This window comes from Neofelis nebulosa, chromosome 10 (assembly GCF_028018385.1).
Source record: "Neofelis nebulosa isolate mNeoNeb1 chromosome 10, mNeoNeb1.pri, whole genome shotgun sequence".
Taxonomy (NCBI): Eukaryota; Metazoa; Chordata; class Mammalia; order Carnivora; family Felidae; genus Neofelis; species Neofelis nebulosa.
This window is the reverse complement of record NC_080791.1, coordinates 102,548,645-102,570,150: the sequence shown is the minus strand read 5'-3', so window position 1 is coordinate 102,570,150 and position 21,506 is coordinate 102,548,645. Positions and strand designations below refer to the sequence as shown.

The following is a 21,506-nucleotide window of genomic DNA, read 5'->3' as shown; positions in this document are numbered from 1 at the left end:
GTTATCTGCACCCCCACAGATGCCCAGACGGAAGGAGTGGGTCCAGACGTCGGCCGAAGCCCAGCTGGGGCTTCGGACGGGGTGGGCGTTGCCGGCAGAAATCCCGGCCTCCCGGGGGAGGGGTGGAGAGCTTTGGGAGGGGGCTGGGCAGGGGCGGAAGCGAGCTGGAGCCGTGTTTGTCGCGGCGCTGCCGAGTGGAACAGATGGCTGGGGAGGGGAGAGGGTACGTGGCGGGGGGTTGGGGGGGGGAAGGAGGGGTGCGGGGGCCGGAGGATGAGGAACGAGGAATTTCGACGCCCTGAGTCTCCCAGGAGAAGCCCCCCTCCCCATCTCTTCCCAGGAAGAGGGGGGTAGCGCCGGCCTTTTCCCGGAGAGCCTGGCCTCTGGCCTGCGGCGGCCCCCGGCTGCACCGCCCGCCGCCCCAGGGCGCGCCCCTTATCCCTGGCCCCCTTCTGGCGCGGGCCCGGCCGGCGGGGTCACGGCCGCCTCGAGCCGCCCGGGGCGCTAGGGTTACGGGGGCCGCACTCCGAGGGGCGAGGGGGCGGCGGGAAGCCAGCTCCCGAGCTGGGAGCGAGTTCAGGGATCGTAAATAGCTGAGGGAAAACGTGTTAATTGGAACTTTATGCAGATGAGCTGAGACCGGGGGCTGGGGAGGTGGAGGGAGGGAGAAGGTCAGGCGGGTGCGGGACCCGAGCCCAGTTCCGAGGGGAGGGGAGGGGAGGGCTCTGGCTCGGGACTGATGGGTGAGTATCCTCACGTCTGTGTTGTGGCCTCCCGGGAGGGCCGCGCGTCCCTGCAGGCGAGGCTTGCTGCCTGAGCCCCCACCCCAGAAACCGAGAAGACTCTTCCGGCGTGTCCACATCCCACGTCCAGAGGTCCGGGGTCTCAAATCCCCACGAGGGTGGGGAACACCTTTCAAGTGTCTGTTTCCGCTTGTGGCTGCTTACCTTGGGTCTCACTGCTGCAGTGTCCCCACCCCTGTGGGTCTCCGGGTCTCACTGCTGCAGTATCTCCTCCCCTGTGGGTCTCTGCGACCTCCCTCTGACTCCTCCATCCTTTATTCCCCATCCCTGGCAACAGCCTCTTCCCCTCTGGAGTGTTGTCTGCTATTTCCAACAAGTGTGTCTGGGGTGGGGGGGGGGGGTGGGTATCTAACTTTTCTCCCTTTGCTTCCTTTCCCCTGTCTGGGGCTCTCCCCTGCCCCTCCCCCCACCTTTCAGGTGTTTCTCAACCCTTAGGATGCTTGGTGACCTCCCCATACACACACACAGTTCTAGGGTTCCCCCCCCCCCCCAGTAATCCGATTCAGCAGGTCTGGGGGGCTCCGGAATCTGCATTTTAGCAACTTCCCACCTAAATCAGATGGAAAAGACCCTGGCACTGGCAGGGAACACTGGCAGAAACACTGGCAGGGAGTTGGTGTGCTGGAAAGACTGGGCCAGCTTCCTTCAACAGCCCCCCATTTCCAACCCTGTCTCCATGCTCCTGACCTCACCTCTGCTCAGAATGGCCATTCTGGCTTCTGGCGTGACCCAACCAGCCTTGGAGAAGGTGCCAGAAGGAGGGAAGGAAGGAAGGAAGGAAGGAAGGAAGGAAGGAAGGAAGGAAGGAAGGAAGGAAGGAAGGAGAAAGGGAGAGAAAGAAAGAAAGGAGCCTGCACCTGGCTCTTCTCTCTCTGAGTAGGGTCTTCTGCTTCCTGTCTGCCCCTTCCCCTCAGCTGGACCATCTTCCTCTCTTACTCCACCAGCCTGGCCTCTCCTCACTTCCTTTCCTTTTTGCCACTTCATCTGAAGTTTCTAGGAAGGCCAAAGGGTCACTGGGGGACAGTGGCAGGCCCAGCCAGAGTCCCCACCTCCAAAAGAAAGGGGCAAGAGGCACCTCTGGTGTTGGAAGGAAACGGAGGAGGGAAGCCGGACTTGAGGAAAGGGGACAACAGCAACCATGTAGGTCACCTTTCGAGGGGGGTATTGTACTTATTCCCCACAACAGCTCAATTTAAGCAGGCGGTATTGCTCCCAGATCACAAACGAAAGACAAAAAACACAATGGACATTCAGAGAGGTTAAGTAAGTTGTTGCAGGTCACACAGTAAGTGGGAGAATAACTAGGTCATTCGCCTTCCACTTCCCCCGAATCATTTCTCCAGACGCCACTGGTGCACGTCTCTGGCCTGTCCTCCCTGCCCCCCGCCCCAGGGGCAACGGGGATGGGGAAGGGCATCATGTACAGAAACGAAAAGAGATGCTCAGGTTTCGGAACATCTGACAGGTCTGGCTGGACGTATTAAAAATTCATGTAGAAACCTGACCCCAGCCGGACCTTGGGTCTGCCACCTGGACTGTACCCGGCCTTGTGGCCTCTCAGAGGCTGGTGGGCAAACTTCCCTTCAGCAGTGTCCTGCAAATCTTTGTATTTCAGAGGAGAGGGGTTCTCTCGTGGATCAGGGATCTAAAGTCAGGAGCCAGCAGCTCAGAGAGCAGGGCTGAGAACCCTTCCCCCTACTGAGTGTAAGAACCTTAGAGGCTTAAGGGCTTATAAAGGCCGTCATCTGGCGTCCTTCTCCTGTTCCTCTCCTCGGGCGGCTGGCTGCTCACGTTCAGTTCACGTTGACAGAAGCCTGTCTGTGATTCCCAAGGTGGCCAGTGGGGGGCAGCCGTCTGCTTCGAGGTAGCCTGAGCCCGAGCCTCTCTGCTGCAGCTTTGAAGGACAGTCAAAGAACTCCCACTGAGAAGGTCAGAGAGGTGCAGACTGGGCCTTGGAGAAGGGGTCTGGAGTCTGGAATCTGAGGAGCGGGCGAGAAGCGTCCTACTTTGGGGGAGATTGAGGAACTTTGAGCTTTGTGGGTTTCAAGTGCATGATCCAATCATTCTAGCTTTTTTAGAGTGAGGATTTGGGGTGAGGCCATGAGAGAAAAGGTTAGAAAGGCAGTTGGCACCAGACTCGGAAGGGTCTTTGATGCTCTGCTAAGGCATTTTATCTGTAACCTGTAGGCAGTAACGACGCATTGTAGGTTTCTGAGTGACATAAGGACATAATGCAAATTTTGGTCAGATGAATCTGGCCACCATGGGCAGGCTGGGTGGGAGGGAGAGACTGGATGTAGGAAAACCAGAGAGGAGGTTATTGCTATTTTCTTCTGTATTCTAGGCATGAGGTAATGAGGAGATGAAGCAGGGAGGTGGTGGGGGGATGGAAAGGAAGGGGTGGGTTGAGACAGAACTGGGTAAGTGAGCAGACACAGGACATTAGAGAGAGGAGTTAAGCACAGCCAGCCGGGGGGGCCTGGCAGACAATGCAGAATGTGGGTAGAGGTGAACTATGCTTTGTTTCCTTCCAGGGTGGGGAGTCTTGGACAAATCCCTTCCCCTCTCTGGGCCTCAGTTTCCCCATCAGAGCACCGGCAGTTGGACTGGACGGTCTTAACAGCCCCTCCTGTTTCAGGGTGTGGGGTTCAAGGCTGTGACTCTGAGTTGGAGACGCTGGGGGTCTGTGCCAAGTGAGATCTCTGGAGGTGGTCGGTGCATGGAGTCCTGTTTCGGTGGCCGTGCGGCTATGCGTGCACGCCGGTATTTGGGGTACATCTGCCCGTCTGTGGGACCCGTGGGTGTCAGCCTGCCTGCACGTGCTCCGTAGCTCTGTGTTGTGTGAGTGTGTGTGAGAGAGCGTGTGAGCGTGGGTGTGCACGTGATGGGCGTCCGTGGGTCTGTCTGGGCTGGTGGGGGTGGGGTGGTGGAAAGAGGCTTTGCTGTAGGCTTCTTCCTGAGGCTCACACACTCCTCTTGCTTTCACTGTTCTGAAATAGAATCTGGACCGAAGGCCCATGAATATTTCACAACGATAATTCTGTGACCTGGACGGCCTGCATCTGATTTCCCAGCACCTTCCCTTGCCCTGCCCAGCCCCCAGCAGCTCGTCCTCCATCAGAGCTCTTGGCCCCCTGGTCCCAGTAGCTAGCCTCCTCAAAGTCAGCCTGACACAGGCACCTGGGAGACCCCCGACCCAGAGCTCCCCAGGTTCCTGACTAGCTAGCCGTTTTCACTATCTCCCCACCCACCCCACACGCCTATCCAAAGTCGGCCTGCCTCAGGCCTTCAGTGTCCACTCCTTCCTGTCTCTGCCTCCTCTCCTGGCCAGCCTTCTGACTTGCCCGGCCAGAGTCACAGAACCTCAGCACCTCTCCCGTCTGAGCGCTGGCATCCGGGTCCCCTCTCTTGCCACTCCCACCCCCCAAGGTAGCTTCTTAATCCTAAATGTAAACCATCCACCTTCTCCCCAGGTTGCTCTGGTGAGACTCACTCCTAGGCTCCATCCCAAGTCCTTCTTAGTCGAGCTTTTTCCTTCCCCTCAGTCTCCCCTTCACACACTGGAAAGATGAAGCTTCTGGTCATACCTCAAGCCAGCAGGACACCCCAACTTGGGACTCTTGTCCCTCTGGTCACCCTAGGACCTCAGTCTCTCTTCTAACCTGCTTGCAGGACTGCTTCTCTGACCTGGTCCATCCCACCTTGCAGGAGCCAAGGGAAAGAGAACATTGATCTGTAGGGTTAGGCTGTACACTGCACAAAGGCACTCAGCCAACGGGGCCAGTGTGAGCTGAAATTCAGCCTTAGGCTCCGCTTGCTAAGGTGTTTGCTGTGCTGTGGGGCTGGGTTCCCCTGAGGAAGAGGTGCCTTTTTCAGATTTGCCCAAAGCCATGTTTGGGCTGGCTGTGACCGTGGATGTCTGTTATTTCTCCTTGCAGGGTGAGGTGAGAAATGCTCTTCCCTCCTGAAGGAACAGGGCCTGCGAGGGAGCTGTTAACCAGGCTGCAGGCCTTCCCCAGGGTTAGCTCCTCAGGGGCCAGACAACCCAGGGTGGGCTGTAGCTGCCTCTCTGGGACAGATGGGGAGGTGAGGTGATGTCAGCCCCTACTCTTGGCTGTCAGATTTCACCTGGCCTGCCTGGGGCTCCGCAAACACCCCTCATCCTCAGTCTTGAGCTTCTCATCGTCGGGGAGCAGCATACACACGGGCTCCAGCCAGCAAGAAGCGCTTTGATGGCATGGGATGGATCTCCTCTCTCTAACCCTCCTGGCCCTGAAATCCCGATGGTTCTAAGCCCTCTTCCCTCTTTTGAGGTCCTGAGCCAACAAATCTTACAGAAGAAGGTAAAATAATAGAATTTTTTAATAAATTTTTTTTTTTCCCCAAACAACTTATGTTGATCTTCACCACACGGGGGCCACGGTGGAGAGGAAAGTTCTCTCCGGGCACCCTAAAAAATGTCCCGGGTAGACTTAGGAGAAAAGTATTCCTCCGGTGTCGGGAGGTTGAGGGGGGCTAGGATAAGCAGGGGCCTCAGGTTAGCCTGGCCCCAAGTGAGGCATCCCTCCAAAGGGCTCCTGGGTGGGGCTCCCTTCCCGGGAGCTTCCGAAGGCTCTGCTGGTGGAAGATGCTCTGCGGACGAAAGCCCCTCTCGTCCACGGTGGGCACTGGGAGAAGGGGACAGCGGCTGCCTGGGGTGTCCCACCCCAGCCTTGGGGTGGGAAAGAGTTAATGGCCGGAGTTGGGGAGAACAGGGCTGAGCCACCAGACGCGTCCAGACTTCCGGGGGCTGCCCTGAGCCAACAGCCCAGGAGGCAGGGAGAGGCCTGGCCAGGCCGGGTCCCCTGGGAAGAGAGGAGAGGGGAGGGGACAGGAAGGCAGCAAGGCCGGGGGCGGGGACAGGGCCCGGCCGGCCTCAGCCGGGCGGGGCTGGGCGAGGGGGGGGTCAAGGGCCTCTTCTGTCTCAGCACCGCAGTCAGAGGTGGTGGGGCGCCAGGAGCAGGAGGCAAAGCAGAGGGGTGGGCAGCCCGGCCGAGAGCGCGGGGCCGCGGGAGTCCGGGGGCGCCTGGCAGGCAGCGCCCGGGCACGTCTGCTCCCCCCGCTGGTCCTCGCCCCCGTAGCCCCCCCAGTAGTCGTCCTCCGTGGGCGCGTCCCCGCCCTGGCGCCCCCGCGGGTCTTCGGCGGGCAGGTCTCGGTAGAGGGTGGAGGGGTCGGCTGGGGGCGCCCCGGCCTCGGCCACCCCGTACAGGTGGTTGGACGAGCTGTTGCCGCGGGCGCGGCTGCCGGGCCGCGTGGGCGCGGCGGGCGGGCAGGCCTGGAAGTCGGCGTCGCGGAGGGCGCGCAGGTCGCGGCCCTGGCGCTCCGGGGGGGTGGCGCAGGTCACGTCGGAGCTGGACACGCGCGCGCGCTGGAACCAGGCCCAGAGCGGCCGCGCGCGGCAGTCGCACGCCCAGGGGTTGGCGTTGAGCCGCAGGAACTCGAGCGCGGGCAGGTCGGCGAGCGCCTCGCCGGGCAGCGAGGCCAGGCTGTTGTTGAACAGGTAGAGGATGGTGAGGCGGCTGAGGCCGCGGAAGGCCGCGCGGTGCACGCCCTGCAGCCGGTTCCCGTGCAGCAGCAGCCGGTCCAGGCTGCCCAGGCCGCGGAACACGTGCTCCGTGAGCAGCCGCAGGCGGTTCCCGTGCAGGAAGAGGTGGCTCAGGTTGGCCAGGTCCGCGAACAGGTCATCCTGGGGGGGGGGGGGGGGGGGGAAGGGGGGGACGGGGAGGAGGGAGAGAAGAGATAGGTCCTTAGAGGCGGGTGGAGAGGAGGGAGGGGAGGGGGAGCGCTGCGGTAGGCCGGGAAGGGTTTGACCTTTTGATTCGGAGTCCTGGGTTTGAATCCTGCCTCCCCTCACCCGCGGAGAGGGTAAGGTGGGGGAACGCGATACGGTTGAGGGCAGTGGTTCTTAGACCGCTAGTGCTTTGAATCTCCTGCAGGGGCCTGCGTGCTGCCCCCTGGGTTCCTGATTCAGCAGGTCTGGGGTGCGGCCTGAGGCTCTGTTCCCGGGTGGTGCTGATGCTGCTGGTCCGAGGACCACACTTGGAGGAGGAGAACCCCGGGTTTGCTTAAGTATGCAGACGGGGCAGCCAGACTGCCTGACTTCAAGCCCTGGATCCAGCAGTCCTGACTGTGCCACTTGGGGCGAGTCTCAGGATCTCTGACTCAGTTTCTTCACCTGTGAGATGTGGAGATTAGATAAGCAACATACACTCAGTTCCTTAGAACAGGATTTCCACAGGGGTAGGCATTCTGTGGGTTGGCCAAGATTGCTGATTTGGCCGTGCCAGTAATCTCTCTAAGCCTGTTTCCGCATCTATAAAATGGGGATGAGTGTACCTCCTCCCGGGTTTGTTCTGAGGATTAAAGAAGACGATCCACACAAAGAGCAGATGGGTGAAGTGCTGGGCACAGTGCCTGGCACATTGGGATTCGGTCCAGTGAAGCCCACAGGCTCTGGAGTGACAGCCCAGGGCTTCGGATCCAGCTTGCCCTCTTTCCAGCTGCGTTACATCGGGCACGTTCTTTAGCCTCATCTAGCCTCAGTTTCCTCAGCATGTATAACCCAGAGAACAACCTGAGGGTTAGGTGAGATCATGCTGGAAGGATACAGTACCCGCTGGGCACACAGACCACCACCAATAAACGGTGGTTATTTCGACAGTAGGGTCTCAGTTACAATTAGGTCCATCCCTTTTCCTCTAACAGAGAGGAGCTTCCTGGGGCTCAAAAATTCTGCTATTCTACTTGGCTGGGAAATTAATGGCACCAAGCGTCAGCCCCCCTCCCCCCACCCCCGGAGGCAGCAGGGAAGGGGAAGGAAACCTGCTGTCTGATGCCCTGCATCACTGGTCCCCTTAGAGGGGCTGCCCCACCTGCCTGCCTGGGGCTGGGGGGTGGGGGGGTCCCAGAATCAGGCCAAGTTAGTGCTGGAAGGATCTTGAGCTCTGATTTAGAATTAATGGGGGTGAGGGAATAGGTCTAGGTATGCTGCACAGGGGAGGGTGGGTAGGAGGCAGGGGGGTGGATTCTGCATTTTATCCAGCTCACCAGCTTGGTGATGGCCAGCCAGACTTGGGAGTCAGTGCTTTGGGGTCCACCGGCCCAGCCACTCTTTATGGAGGAAAGCACAAAGACCCAGAGAGATGAAGGGCCCAGGACCCCAGCACTGAGATCCACCCCTCTGTGCGGGACATCGCTGTGGTCAGCAGGCCCAGGAAGTCTAGTTCCCAGCGATAAGAGCATACGCTGTGCTCAAGGCAGCTCACCCCTGGGTCCTGTTTCCAGGCTGTGGTTCCCACCGGTTCCTGCCAGGGGGGATGATCCCGCCCATCCCACTCAGGAGCCTGGTCGCTGGCTCTCAGGTGGGGGGAGGGCGTTGACTCCTAGCCCACACCCACAGCCTCCACCTTCCTGAGCTCCCGCATTTGCTCGCCCCCTCCCATCTGCCTTCCGCCCTCTCTGCTACAGGAACTGAGCCTGCCAAGAACCCTCCTCTTGGCCACATTGAGATCCGTCCCCTCAACCTTCTTGGCTGTCTCTGACACCAGCGTTCTCTGCCCCCTGCTGCCACCACCCCGTGTGTCCAGCTCAGGTCTCCAGTGGGCTCTCTGCACAGCCGTGGCCTCAGCCTGTCCCAGTCTGGCCTTCCTTGTCCTTGTCTTCCTGGCCCCCCCCCCCCCCCCCCGCCAGGGAGTGGGCTCTGAAACCCTTCCACTGAGACACCTAGTTAGGGTTTCTGGTTTTTTTATGGAGTGTTAGCAATAGTGGGCCCCACCCAGAGATCCCTGGTCAGGATCAGTATGGGGCGGGAGTAGAAGCAGAGGTAATCGGCACTTTGGGGACTTCCAGAGGTCAGGAAGGGAGCACCAGAGATTCAGACAACCCAGAAACTCAGGCGCCTTTGACCCACAGTCCCAACTTGGGGGCTACAGAATGCCTTAATTCCCACCTCTTCTCCTTGCCCCCTTTTCCCTCTTGTAAAAGTCCTGGCCTTCCCCTTGCTGAGCCTCCGTCTGGGGGTCCACACCCCTCCCCTCATCCAAGCTGTTGCCAAATCCCACAGCCACTTCCTGGGCTGCAGCTCTCAAGTCCCGGCCTTCCTCTCTCCCTGTTCAGACGTTCTCTGTGCATTAATAAGCTCTTGACTTTCACAGCCCTCACCCTCACCACCCCCCACCCCCCCACATCACCCCCTCCCTCAGGGCTGACAGCGGTTGCTAAAGTCATCCACATCCATCTCGGAAAACCACATTTCCCTCACCTCCCCCCAGGTCAGTTCACAGCTCCCTGCATCCATTTGGAATCGCAAGGCAGCATCCCTGCCCTGCCCCCCCACCCCTCTCCCACAGCATCCTGCTCTTCACTTTGCTTTCCACCCTCCCAGCTCCAGTCTCTGGCGTGCTAGCCAGCCGCTGGGCTGTGTGACCTTGGGCAGCTCCACGAACCTCTCTGGGCCTCAGGTGTTTTCATCTGTGAAACAAGGGACTGGAGATGGTTGATCATTAAGATCCAACCTCATCTGATATTTATGAGTAAGTGAGTCCTGGAATGTACCTCATTCATTCAACAAAACTGTATTGAGTGTCTACTCTGTGCCAGGCACCCCCACTCACAATGCTCACCAGTCTGTGCCAGGTGTCACCATCATCGTCTGCGTCAGCATCGTCAAGCAGCTGACTTGCTGAGCTCTCACCGTGTGCCAAGCTCTGTGCTGCCCAGTCCCATGTAGCAACTCCATCATCGCGACCCCACGAGGCCGATAACATTATTATGTCCCTTCCAGAGAACAGGAGAGTGGGGCTCCCCGAAGGCAAGCCACTTGGCTAGGGTCCACCAGCCGTGTATGGTGGAATGTGGATGTGGACTCTGGGGTCAGGCGGACGGGGGCCAATGCTAGGCTACGCTCGTCAGCAGTTGGGTGACCTTGGACTGGTGCCTGAGATTTGCTGAGGGTCAGCGTCCTCAGCTGCTAAATGGGGGGAATGACGCTTACCCTGAGCCACCCCTTGTGCGGAGCCTTTTGCAAGCAGCATGTGCTTTCGCCCCCACAACAAACCTCTGAGGCGCAGGTCATGTTCTCCACCTTACAGATGGGCCCGGTGAGGCTCAGAGTGGTTAAGTAACTTGCCCAGAGCCACACAGCAAATCAGAAGCGGACCTGGGATTCCAATTCGGATCTGCCAGAGTGCAGAGACTGCCCTTGCATACCGTGCAGGCTGTAACGATTAAAGGAGAGACCTGGTGTCTCTATCATCTGGTTCTCCTCAAGTAGGACGTCAGCTCCAGGAGAGCAGGGACACTGTTTCTGTTCACCGCCAGAATCCCTCGCATATGGCAGGTGCTCTGTAAATATCCAGTGATGAGCAAACCCCCCCTGGTGCAGTGCCTGGCCTACAACAGACGGTCCATGAGAAACTCCACCCCATCCCACCTCCACCTTCCTCTTCCTGAAAAGCTGTGGCCCTCTCACCGCCTCCGAAGCTCCCCTCTCTGGGCAGGCGCCATCTTGGGTCACACCTGCACTCTGTGGATCTCACCCCAGCCCGCGTGTCTTCTCACCTGCCTATGGCATCTCCCAGGCAGAGGCTGGCTCTTTCTCCTCTATGAAGGGCCAGGTGCGAAGACACTTCCTTCCCATGATCCCCAGGACCGTTCACACCAAGGGGTGCCTGACTCACATGTCCTGTTTCAGGGGACCCCCTGCCCTCACCGTGTCCACTCAAGGCTCCCTTTGCCTAGGCCTTTCCTGACCCCAGGCTCTGGCTGCCATTCGTGGCCTGAGGGTCGATGGAGGGTCATGGCATCATGACATGATTTATTCTGCACTGAACTATGTGCTTTATATACACAAATGCATTTGCTTTTTACAGCCGTTCTTTGTGGCAGGTATTACTTTTATCCTCCCCCTTTTAAAGATGAGGAAACTGAGGTTCAGAGTGGGGGGGCACCTTGCCTAAAGTTCAGTAAGTCGGAAAATAGAGCAGGGGGATTCAAACTCGGGCCCTCGGGCCCCAAAGTTGTCATTCTGAACCAACTGATCTATATTGCTAAGGAGGTCAGGGGCTCTGTAGGAGTAGTTGTTGAACTACTGGCTGTAATAGGATAATGATGATAGCACCCGCATTGAGTGTGGCTCGGGGCTAAGTGTTCTACCTTACAAAATGTCCCAGATAAATGTTAAGTACCATCACGATTGCCATTTTAGAGACGAGGAAATGGAAGGCCGGGAGGTTGAGTAATTTGTCCTAAGTCCTACGGGAGCCAGGATTTGAACCTCGGTTTAGCAGACTCCAAGGCGTGTGCTCTCAAAGGGGAGCCCACACTGCTGTACTTCCTGTGCCCGGACAGAGCCCAGTGGAGAAGTCTGAGTGGACGCAGGCTCAAATGCCACCTGCCCTTCCTGGTTGAGTGGCCTCGGGAGCTTCTATCCCATGTCCCTATTGCCAGGTTCCCGTGAGGCTCAGCAAGATGGTGGGACACGCTAGCCCCCTGTCACGTGGACTCTGTGCAGTGGTTTAAGAGACTTCGCGGGAAGAGGCCTTCTATCTACAAGTCTTTGGGACTCTCGGCCTCCACTTCCTCATCTGTGGAGGAAACAGCCTCCAACGGGGCTACGGAAATGAGGTGAGGTGGCCGAATAGACTTCATACACCCTGAGATCCGAGGCGAATTTAGGCAGGCAGGAAAAGGGAGGGAGTATTCTGGGACCCACTCATGGCCTCAGGATAATCCAAGAGGTTGACCCAAATCTCCAGGATTGGGTCCAAGATGGGCCATTTCACCAAGACCAATGTTAAATGAGGTTTGTTTCTCTTTTTAAAATAGTGTTTTAACAAGCATTTATATAGTGCTTACCGTATGCCAAGCACTATTCTAAGTGCCTTACAAATTATTCATGCACTGAACGCTTATAAAATCCCTGGGAGATGGGGGCTGTTGCTGCCCCCGTTTTACAGATGGGCAAACTGGGGTTCAGGACGGTCAAAATTTGTCACACGCCTGTAAACGACACCAGAGTCGATGCCTGTCGATGCCTGTGCCAGACGCACAGTGTGCCCACTGAGCAGTAGTGGATGCTACTGTTATCATTATTTTTGCAGTGATAATAGCCATGACAAGATTTCCAGCATCCTCTGCATTTTTCTTCTTGTCTGTCTCCCCCCACTAGAATGCTGTCTCTGAAGGCAGGGAGCTTGGTCTGTTTTGTTCCCTGCTGAGTCCTTGGCACCCAGCCCATAATGGGTGCTGGACGCAGGTTTGTTAGGGTATTGTCATTAACACTGTCCACGTCAACACTGACCTGATGTTCAAATTGGCACACTGGTGAGACCAGGCAGGCACCGACCTGGGGAGGAGCAAGAGCCTTCCAGGCTTATGTGGGGAGAGGGGAGAATTTGGATGTCCTTGCCCCCTTTCCAGCCAGAGGCTATGTAGCCAAGGGAGGAATTTCTTCCAGAGTGGTTTGGAGGGTGTGTGATTGCTTCCTGGGGAAATAGAACGGGAGGATCTGGCTGTCAAACAGTCAGCATAACAACAACAATAAACAATATTTAGATCAATGACAATAACAATAAATAGCAATTACTGTTATTCCTTCCGTTTCCAGAGCATCCATTTTCCAGCTACTTAACAGCCCTTTACCCGTTTGTTCTCCTTCTTCCCTTGCACTGGGATGCCAGGTCTGGGGGACAGGAATCCAGAAAGGGGAGGACTTGCCCTCGTCCCATTACCCAGTGAGCTGGAGAGAGGCAGAGCCTCCCATGGGGCATAATGGTAGGGGCTCTGCCCTCTTGCTGTTCCTCCCCGGGATGTGGGAGGGTGTGGGGGCAGGTGAGAAAATCAGCCACAAAGGCCTTCGGGCTGGGTGCCCGGTGAAAGGCAGAGCCCCTCGAAGGCAGCCAAGGGGGAAAGGAGGGATCACAGAAAGAGACACACACATACACCCAGACAGACATGGGGGAGTGTGTGGGGTGGGCGTGTGAAGGGAGACAGACAGAAGAGGCAGAAGAAGACAGATGGGGGAGGCAAGTTGGTGAGAGAGGCAGAGAGGGACAGAAAAGGATAGACAGACAGACAGCCGGGCAGAGGGAGACAGATGGGGGGTTGGAGAGTTAGTGAGAGAGGCAGCAAGGGACCCAAACAGGCACAGACAGGAAGACAGAGGAGAGAAAACAAAAGAGAACCCCGCCTGGAGAGAGTGAGAGGGACACAGAAACTTAGAGAAGGGGCAGGGAAATAGAGATGCTTTGGCAGGACGGGTGTCCCCATGGGCACCTGGACGGAGCAGCCCGGGGTCCTGGGAGAACTCTGCGCATGCGCGCGCGCCCCGGGCGGGGCCGGCTCACCTGTAGGTGGAGCAGGCTGTTCTCCTGGAGGTAGAGGTACTGCAGGCTGACCAGGCCGCGGAAGATGTTGCCGGGCAGGCTGCTGAGCTGGCAGCGGTACAGATGCAGCGACTGCAGCCGCTCCAGGCCCTGGAAGGTGTCGGGCTCCAGAGAGCGCAGGTGCCGGTTGTCGCCGAGGTCCAGCTCCTCCAGGGCCTGCAGGTGGCGGAAGGTGCCCGGGTAGATGGTGGAGAGGTTGTTGGAGAAGAGCCACAGGGTGAGCAGGCTGGGCCCGAAGGTGCCGGGCCGCAGCGTGCGGATGAGGTTGTTCTGCAGGAAGAGTCGCTGCGTGCTGGGCGGCAGGGACAGCGGCACCGAGGAGAAGTTGTTGGCCTGGCAGCTCACGGTGGGCGGGGACGAGTAGCAGGTGCAGAGCATGGGGCAGCTGGGGGCCGCTGGGGGCAGGGCCAGGAGCATCAGCAGGAGGCCGGCCGAGGCGGGACCTGTGGGGAGAGGGAGGCGGGTCTGGGTGGGCTGCGGGCCAGGGTGGGGTGCAGGGGACACCTCACCGCAGGGCTTCTCGGGGTGGGGTTCTGGGTGCATCCCTAGAGTCGCGAGAAGCCCCAGCCACCTCTGATTTTTGAGGCTCCTGGTGTGTTAAAAAATAAAGAGATGCCAAGAGGGCACTGTAGACAGCGAGGTTTAACGTTGTTTGACGAGTGGTGGTCTTTTCTCAACTGGTTCCGCTGTGGTAGGTTTGGCCATGTGGACTGCCAGGGCTCCCTCCCCCCGCCCCGCCTCGGTGTGGTGCGCCTGATGGTTCTTTGCTGCCAGGGGCAGTCCTATATGATGTCCTATTTCGGGTATTCCTCTACCCGCTAGATGCCAGTCACACCTGCCCCCTGGTTATGATAACCAAAATGTCTCCAGACATTGCCAGATGTCCCTTGGGGAGTGAGTCGCCCCCATTTGAGATCGGCTGGAACTAAATTGAGAGCCTTGGTGAATCTAAGGCCCGTGCATTGTGGCCCTCTCTGGCTGACCTGGGGTCTGGCCCTGCAGAATCCACTGCTGCCTGCAGTCCCCTCCCTCACCTGCCGGCAGCTTTCACCTTTCACCTTGGAAGAACCAGGGCCTCTCCAAGCTGGAAGGGCCCTTAGGGACCAGGGGCAAGTGCGTTTCTATCTGGGGCCAGCGGCCGCCTGCAACAGAATCAGCCGGGTGGTCCTGGAAAGATTGCAGAATCGGAATTCCTGGGGGGCAGCCTGGGAATCTGCATTTTTATACCACACGCTGTTCTCATTCGAAGTCACTTAAAGATGCATATACGTATATATATTTTCAAGCAACTTGAATACTGGAAATAGCTCGGCCTTCTTATGATACGGATGGAGAAGCAGGCCTAAGGGCCTGGGGCTAAAGAGCCGAGTCTAGGCCCCCTGTATCCCTGTGCAGGACCCCCTCGTCCATCCCTGTCCCCTGGTCTTCTTGCCTTCCCTGCAGCTCGTAAGCTTGTGGACTGGACCTAGCTTGACCTCTGCCCTTTACCATGACTTCCAGATGACTCCTGGGATTTTCTGCTGGCACGTTGGCCTGGGGTGAAGGGGAGCCTCCACCCACAACCCGGACACTGATTCCCTGGGCACACATAGACTGAGAGCCTTCTGCTTCAAGCAATGTATTAGGCCCATGAAGGCCGAGGGGAGGAAGATGGGTGCTTGGACCCAGGACCCGAGGTTTTCTGGGCTTTCTGGGCTTCAGAGACTCCAGGGGAGAGACCGAGGGTCTGTGACTTTAAGTGGTGCCTTGTGCTCTGGAGGTTGCCGTGTGGCGTGTGGCGTGTGGCGTGTGGCGTGTGTGTGTGTGTGTGTGTGTGTGTGTGATGGTAGGCAAGGGGTGTGGCGTGGGTATCGTGGACCCTCTGCCACGCCTCCTCGCCTGGGGGGACACACGGGTGTGGGGGCGGGAGACCCCATGCCTGATGTGTGCCGTGTTCCTGTTCCCCCACCTGGGGCGCCACCCCAACTCTGACCAGGCCCCTCCTGGCGCTGTGCGGTGCGAGCGTGCGAGCGTGTGCCGGCTGCACTCCGCGTGTGTGTGAGTGCGGCCCCGTGCGTGTGTAGGCTGGGTGTGATGTAATACTCAGTGACACAGCGGCTGCTGTTCCGTTCCTTCACACCACCTCCGCGTTTCTCGGCCCTTCTCACCCCTCCCCCGTGCGGCGTTTCACGATTACTTTCTCCTCCTGAGTTTTTCAGAGCCACGTGGGGTGGAGGGGCGTGTCTCTCACCCCTCATCTGAACCAGGCGGGGGGGGGGGGGGGGAGAAGGGGGGGGAAGGGGGGGGCAGGGAGCGCAGCAGGGAACCCTGGGTGGGTTTCACGAGGACTGAGGTTTGGGGCTAAGAACAGGAGATCTCAGAGCTGGAAAGGTCCTCCAGGCTCATCGGGTTCAAGTTCTTATTCTATGGAGGGCACATTGGGGCTCAGAGAGGGCAAGGAACTTGCCCAAGGTCACACAGCAAAGTGGTTGATGGGGCAGGGACCAAAAAGGAGTCTCCTGATGCCTGGCCAGGACACTTCTCTTCTTAGCAGTCCCCCTCTGAGCTTGCTTCCCCAAGGACTTGACGCCAGGGGAAGTCAAATCCTTTTTCTGATCCTTAATCCCACCCCTTATCCACAAGCTCACAAGAGAGTGTGAGCTCTGAAGGCCACAGCCCTCCAGAGGATTAGGGAGCTCTTCCCTCAGCCTCCAGGGCTGCCCGGTACCCCAGGAGAGACAGGGGAAGGATGTGCAATCCCACCGCTCTCCAGAGTCAGGGGCCACTCACTGGCCCCAGGGTCTCCTCCAGCCTAGAGGCCAAGGGTGCCGGGGCTGACTCACAACTCCCTGGCCCCCTGCTTACCCACATCAGGGGGCTCCTCTCTTCTTTCCCCACGCCCCCTCCACCTGCCCCTGTATCCGCCCCTCCATCACTGCCCACTGCCCCAAGTTGGAGCTGGTGTTCCCTGCAGGGTCTTTGAGGAGGGGCCCTGAGCAGGGGGCCCCTCTGTGACAGCTGCTGCGTAACAGTGACTCTGTTACCATTTCTGGCCCTCTCTGCCGTGCAAAGCAGCTGTAACCCAAGGAGCCTCATCCATAATTCAGGCTGCGGCTCTCACTGGAGGCAAGGAGGAGGGGAAGGTGGGGGGCGCTGGGTTTCTCTGCCCCCCACCCCCGGCCCTTGCTGGAGCGCTCCTGGGCAGAGGCAGTGGGGGCTGGCGGGCCGCACCTCTCTCCCTCCTCCGCCCTCGGTCTGTGCCCGTGGTGTGAGCCCTTTTTCTTCTTGCCACACGGTCCCTTCCCCACCTCCTGCTTCCCACGGCTCCTCACCATTACTCCTTCCCTCCAGGCCTTGTCTCCTTTCCCTCCCTGAGGACCACATGTCTGCTCCCAGCTCCCATTTTGTGACTCCCTAGCAAAGGCCAGGGCAAGATACAGAGCGTCGGAGCTGGAAGGGGGAGTGGGTACGTCAGTGGCCAAAACGCTTATTTCACAGGCAGTGCCACTGAGGGCCAGAAAGGGGAAGGGTCAGTTTCTGAGTGAGCAGCTCAGGCCTCCTGACATGAATGTCTGACAGTCTGCCTTCAATATCTTTCTTGAAGCCTTCAGTTCACTGAAGCCCTCACTACTTATAAGGGACGGAGGAAAGCTGGTGGTGACAGCCTCCCCCACCCTCTTGGCTCACCCCGTCCTCTCTCTTTCCTCCTCTTCCTTTTTTCTAAAGTCAGCAGGTGATGGCTAAAGCCGCAGGGGAGCGCAGAGCAGGGGTGGGCAGAAGCCATCTGTCATTAAGCACCTACTGTGCTCCAGGCACGGTATTTCTACGTAGAGAAATAGTGTCTTTACGCATAGAGTATAATGTAACATAACCCCGTGAGGTCAATATTATTGCCCCCAATTTTCAGGCGAGGGGAGGGAGGCTCAGGCACAGAAAATGAGTTGCCCCAGGTTCTGCAGCTGGAGACCCCATATCATCCACAGAACCCACACCTGAGTGTGACAGTCACTGCCCTTAAGGTAAAGGGAGACAGAAACTGCACCCAGGTGCACGGGGCTGGGCCAGCCATGATGCCCTTCGGGTGAGAGCAAAGAAGGCACCCAGGATCTCTGCAGATTTCCTCTTCTGGGCTCCAGCTTGTGGCTACTTTAAGGGACGGCCCATTTTGGAGTCAAAAAGGAATGACTAGTGTCCAGGAGATAGGGCGAGGATTGACCTGCCGGGGGAGCGGAGAGAGGCCAGTACATGGTATCGATCCCGGAAGGCTGAGGGGCCCGGAGCCAAAACGTATCCATTCACCGAGAGACCATTGTCAAGGACTCTGGGCTATCACCCTGGAGTACCAAGGCTCAGAAACAAGGTTCTCACCCCAAGAGCCACCTTTTAGTCCCGAGGCTCCGGTGAGAGAAGGAGCTTGAGGAGGAGGAGGTGGATGGACTCTGGGTTGGGGGGCAGATGCCAGGGTGCTAACCCAGCGGGCAGAGTGGCCCCGGGAAAAGATGCCCCCTGGAAGGGGCATCCAGGGCTCTGGCTCTGCGGGAAGGGCACAGGGTCCCAGATGAACAACAAACGGTGCCAGACCCAGAAGGCTGGGAAAGGGCTGCGGCCTGGCAGGCAGATGCTGAGGGGGGTAGGGGCTGAGGAGGTGGGGGCGCAGAGAAGGATGGAGGTGGCAGTGATGCCTGTGACGCAGGGGCCTGGGGAAGCACTGATGCGGGTGACAGAGGGTTAGAGCTGCTGCAAACAGCTTCTCACTCTGCCAGAATGTGACACCCCAAAATAAGCAGCCGCCAGGGTGGCGGTGGCAGGATCCGACGGCAGGGCCCAGAGATATAAATGGCAGCACGCAGCCAGCCAAGGTGCCCACCTTTGGAGGCTGCCACCCCACTCGAGTGTCCTCACCCTTGTCCCCTCACAGCCGCCCCCAAGGCCCTGAGCTCAGAGCTCCCCAGGCTGGCCCACCGACCACTGCCTGGGAGAAGGGACGGGCCAGGCGGGCGCTTTGGGAATGGAGGGCTTCCCACGTGGAAGTGGTTACCAGAAGCCTCTTTGTCTCATCCCTAGGCAGCCCCCTCTGGTACCTCTCTCCCTTCTAGTCCCCTTCCTCCTCTTCCTTCCCTCCTTCCTTCCCAGCCCCAGCCCCAGGCCCAGCCCCTCTCCCATTTATGATTCGCTATCCGTGATCCTGGTGTTCATCCTGGATCCTCTTCCCGGCTCCTGACACCCCATCTCCATCCACCACCTCTTTCTGGTTTCTAGGTTCCCCGTCTTCCCACTCCCCTTTCCTTCCTGGTCCCTAGGGTCCCAGCCTACCTCCCTCTTTCCCATTACGCATCCTCCTTTCCCGATTCTGGGTCCCATTCCCTCGCTTTCTCTCCATCTCTCTCCCAACCTGGTCTCCCCTTTCCTTCTCTCTTCCTCGGGCCTCACCTGGGTCCCACTTCCCTCCAGGTTTTTCCCGTCTAACCTTTATTCCTCCTCCTCTCTCTCCGTCTCTCCCCTAAACCACTTTCTCCATCACCGACTGCCTCTTGCTCTCCCCCTCTCTCTGACCCCTTCCCCACCCCACCCCCAATCTCCGGTCCACACCCTAGTTTGTCACTCAGTCCGTGAAGCTACCCCCCCCCCCTTCTAGCGCCCTCCATCTGTCTTACCAGGCAGGGCCTTTTGGGTTTCCCTCCGAGCCTCCCATCCTCCCAGACAGCCCCCTACCCACACCCCCAGTCTTCCCAGGTGACTGGAAAGTGCTGAGGCACGGGGCACGAGGAGTTGCTGAGTCGGCGCTTCCCCAGCCGGCCAGAGTCCTCAGCGTCCCCCGGAGCAGGTGGAGCCCGGGCCGGGTCCGCCTGCCCCTGCGTCCCCCCCTCGGTCACGAGCTACCCGCACCTCCCAGCAGGCTCGAGCCGGGTGAGCTCCTCCAGCCGGCCACCCTGGGCGCGGGGGCGGGGCCCCCAGCTAAGCTCTCCCCCCCATCCCCAGGCTCCTTCCCACCCCCACGACTGCCCCACCCTCACGCCCGGGGTGGGGGGAGGGGGCACCCGGCTCCCCTCCCCGGGTTGCCCTCCGCCGGCCGGCGGGCTGAGGTCCCTACCTTGCAGCAGGCGCCCGAGCCCGGGCAGCATCTTGTCTCGACGCTCGGGGGAGGGGGCGGCGGGGGGAGGGCGCTCCCACTCGCTCCCTGAGCCCGCCGGACGGACGGCGGGGACTCCGCGGGGCTCCGGGAGGGCCCGGGAGTCCCCGGGCTGTGTGGCCGGGCCGCGAGGCTCTACCCTGCGCCCCCCGGGTTGCGGGCCTCGGGAGGAGCCATCGGCCCCGACGGGACGGGGCGGGGCGCGACGGGGCTGGGAGGGCTGGAGCTGGCCGTCGACGCCCGGCGCCAGCGCCCCCCAGCAGCGCGAGCGGCGCGCGAGTCCGTCAGTCCGTCGGTCCGTGCGCCCCGGCTGCTCGCCGAGGGAGAGTGGGGACAGCGAGGATGCACTTCCCAACCACCCCCACTCCTTCCCGCACTCGCTGGCTCCTCCCTCGCTTCCTAGCCAGCCGACTTAACCCTCTCCTGGCCACTAGGAGGCGGGCGCGGCTCTCCAGCCCCTTCCATCCCGACCCCCTCCCCCCCTGGGGGAACCCGGAGGACGGTGTTCGATCGCCTTCGCGAAGCCTTGCTTCGAGAGAAATCCTTTCCTGGGGGAGGGGGGCGGCGGCGGTGCAGTAGTGTGAGGGAACCCTGTGGACTTGTCCAGTCCCCCCTCCCAACTTTCCCGGAGGAGATGGGCTCCTGGGTCACCTCTCCTTCTTGCCGCGTCCCCAGCGCCAAAGTCCAGGCCTCCACATTTCTCTTTCCTGGGAGAGCTCCTAGATTCCACTTTCCCTTCCGTTCGCAGACCCCAGGCCCGGAGTGCGTGCGACTAGAAGAATAGCATATGCAAGAGTTTGCGTGTGCAAGATGGAGTGTATATGAGCGTGCACGCGCGCACAAGGACACTTGTGAAGGTGTGACTCTGGAGTGTTTGCGCGCGACCTTCTGAACGGGCCCGGGGAAGAGGGGGGCACGTGAGTGTGCGGATGGGTGAGCCGCAGAGTGCCCACCAGCGTGCGGGGCTGCACTGGTGGGAAACATGAGGAGTGCTAGAGTTTGGCGCCAGTGAACTTGGGATGGCTGGCAGGGGGATAGGGCCTGGGTGTGTGTGCCCTTAATGCGTTTGCGAGGGGGTGCAAGTTTGGGTGCGCGTGCGAGTGTGTGCATTTTTAAGTGTGAGTGTGATGTGACCTAAAGGGAATATCTCATCTCCTGCGTGGGGAAGAGACCACTGATTTTACACGAGCTGCTTCTTCCTCTAAAAGAGGGTTGCGTTCTGATCCCGACGCGCCTCGTGTGGCCGCGTTCGAGGCTATACCATCCGATCCGTGACCTAAGCGTCTCCTTACAAAGACAGCGAGGACAATGACCCCGGCCGCGACCCCGCCCCCGGCGCCCAGCACTCGGCCCTCGGAGCCGCCCCGGCTCCGGACAGGCGCGCGGCCATGGGGGAAGGCGCTTCGGGGACGGTGGCCTTGCGGCACCCGCGGGGTAGGCGCTGCGGGAGCGGCGCGTGCCGAGCGGGCCAGGGCCATCTGCGCGCAGCTCCACCCGAGGAAGCGCGAGAGCCCCGGGCAGCCGCTCCCGGGAGCACAGAAAAAGAACCCCTCGCCCCCGCTGCCTCCTCTCTGGCTCCTCCTCTCCTGTCGGTGCCAGAGTCCAACGCAGCCCCTGGCATACAGTCGGCGCTTTATAAATGCCGGTTTCTTTTCCCCATTCATTCCCCGCCCCACCCATAGTCTCTCATTCTTCCCTGGCTCTCATTCGACTTCTCTCACTTTCTTCCCCCACCCTTATTCATATTTTGTAGTCTCTGTCTCTCTGTTCCACCCCCCCCCCCCATTCCTTCCTCTCTCCCTCCTGCCTCTCTCCCTGTCATTTCCTATCTTTATGCATCTGTCTCTATCACTAACTTCTCTGTCTCTCTCACCGTCTCTCCGTGTCTCTGTAGCCTCCCTTCTGTCCCATGGCCCTCTGCCTCTCTGCCTCTACATCTCTGTGTCTCTTGTCTGTTTCTCGGTGTCTGCCTCCGTCTCCCCACCCCCATTTCATTGGCAGGCTCTCGGCAGTCTTGCACCTGGACGCTCGGGCGCCCCCTGCCGGTTTGTCGCCTGCCCTTCCTGGGCTCTCTCCTCACCTAATGTCCTCTGCCGCGCCTCTCTGGTTCAGGAGAGGCAGGAGCGGAAAGGGGCGTCTCTGGGGCTCCAACCCCCCTCCCATCTCTAGAAG

General features: G+C 59.6%; 1 protein-coding gene across 1 annotated transcript; it reads right to left on the bottom strand.

Annotated features, from left to right (window-relative positions):
* Positions 1-5,147: 5,147 nt before the first annotated feature.
* RTN4RL2 (reticulon 4 receptor like 2) lies at positions 5,148-19,708 on the bottom strand. The gene is made up of 3 exons (XM_058689021.1): positions 19,296-19,708; positions 13,187-13,668; positions 5,148-6,528 (listed from the first exon to the last, which is right to left on the bottom strand). The coding sequence occupies exons 1-3, from the start codon at positions 19,324-19,326 to the stop codon at positions 5,779-5,781; spliced, it is 1,263 nt and encodes a 420-aa protein (XP_058545004.1). The 5' UTR covers positions 19,327-19,708; the 3' UTR covers positions 5,148-5,778.
* Between the last annotated feature and the right edge of the window lie 1,798 nt (positions 19,709-21,506).

Excerpts from the sequence above, each read along its gene's own strand:
- RTN4RL2 (XM_058689021.1), bottom strand. The coding sequence starts at position 19,326 with ATGCTGCCCGGGCTCGGGCGCCTGCTGCAAG. Across the intron at positions 13,669-19,295 it reads GCTCGGGCGCCTGCTGCAAG|GTCCCGCCTCGGCCGGCCTC; the intron begins GTAGGGACCTCA and ends CTCTCCCCACAG. Across the intron at positions 6,529-13,186 it reads ACAGCCTGCTCCACCTACAG|GATGACCTGTTCGCGGACCT; the intron begins GTGAGCCGGCCC and ends CCCCCCCCCCAG.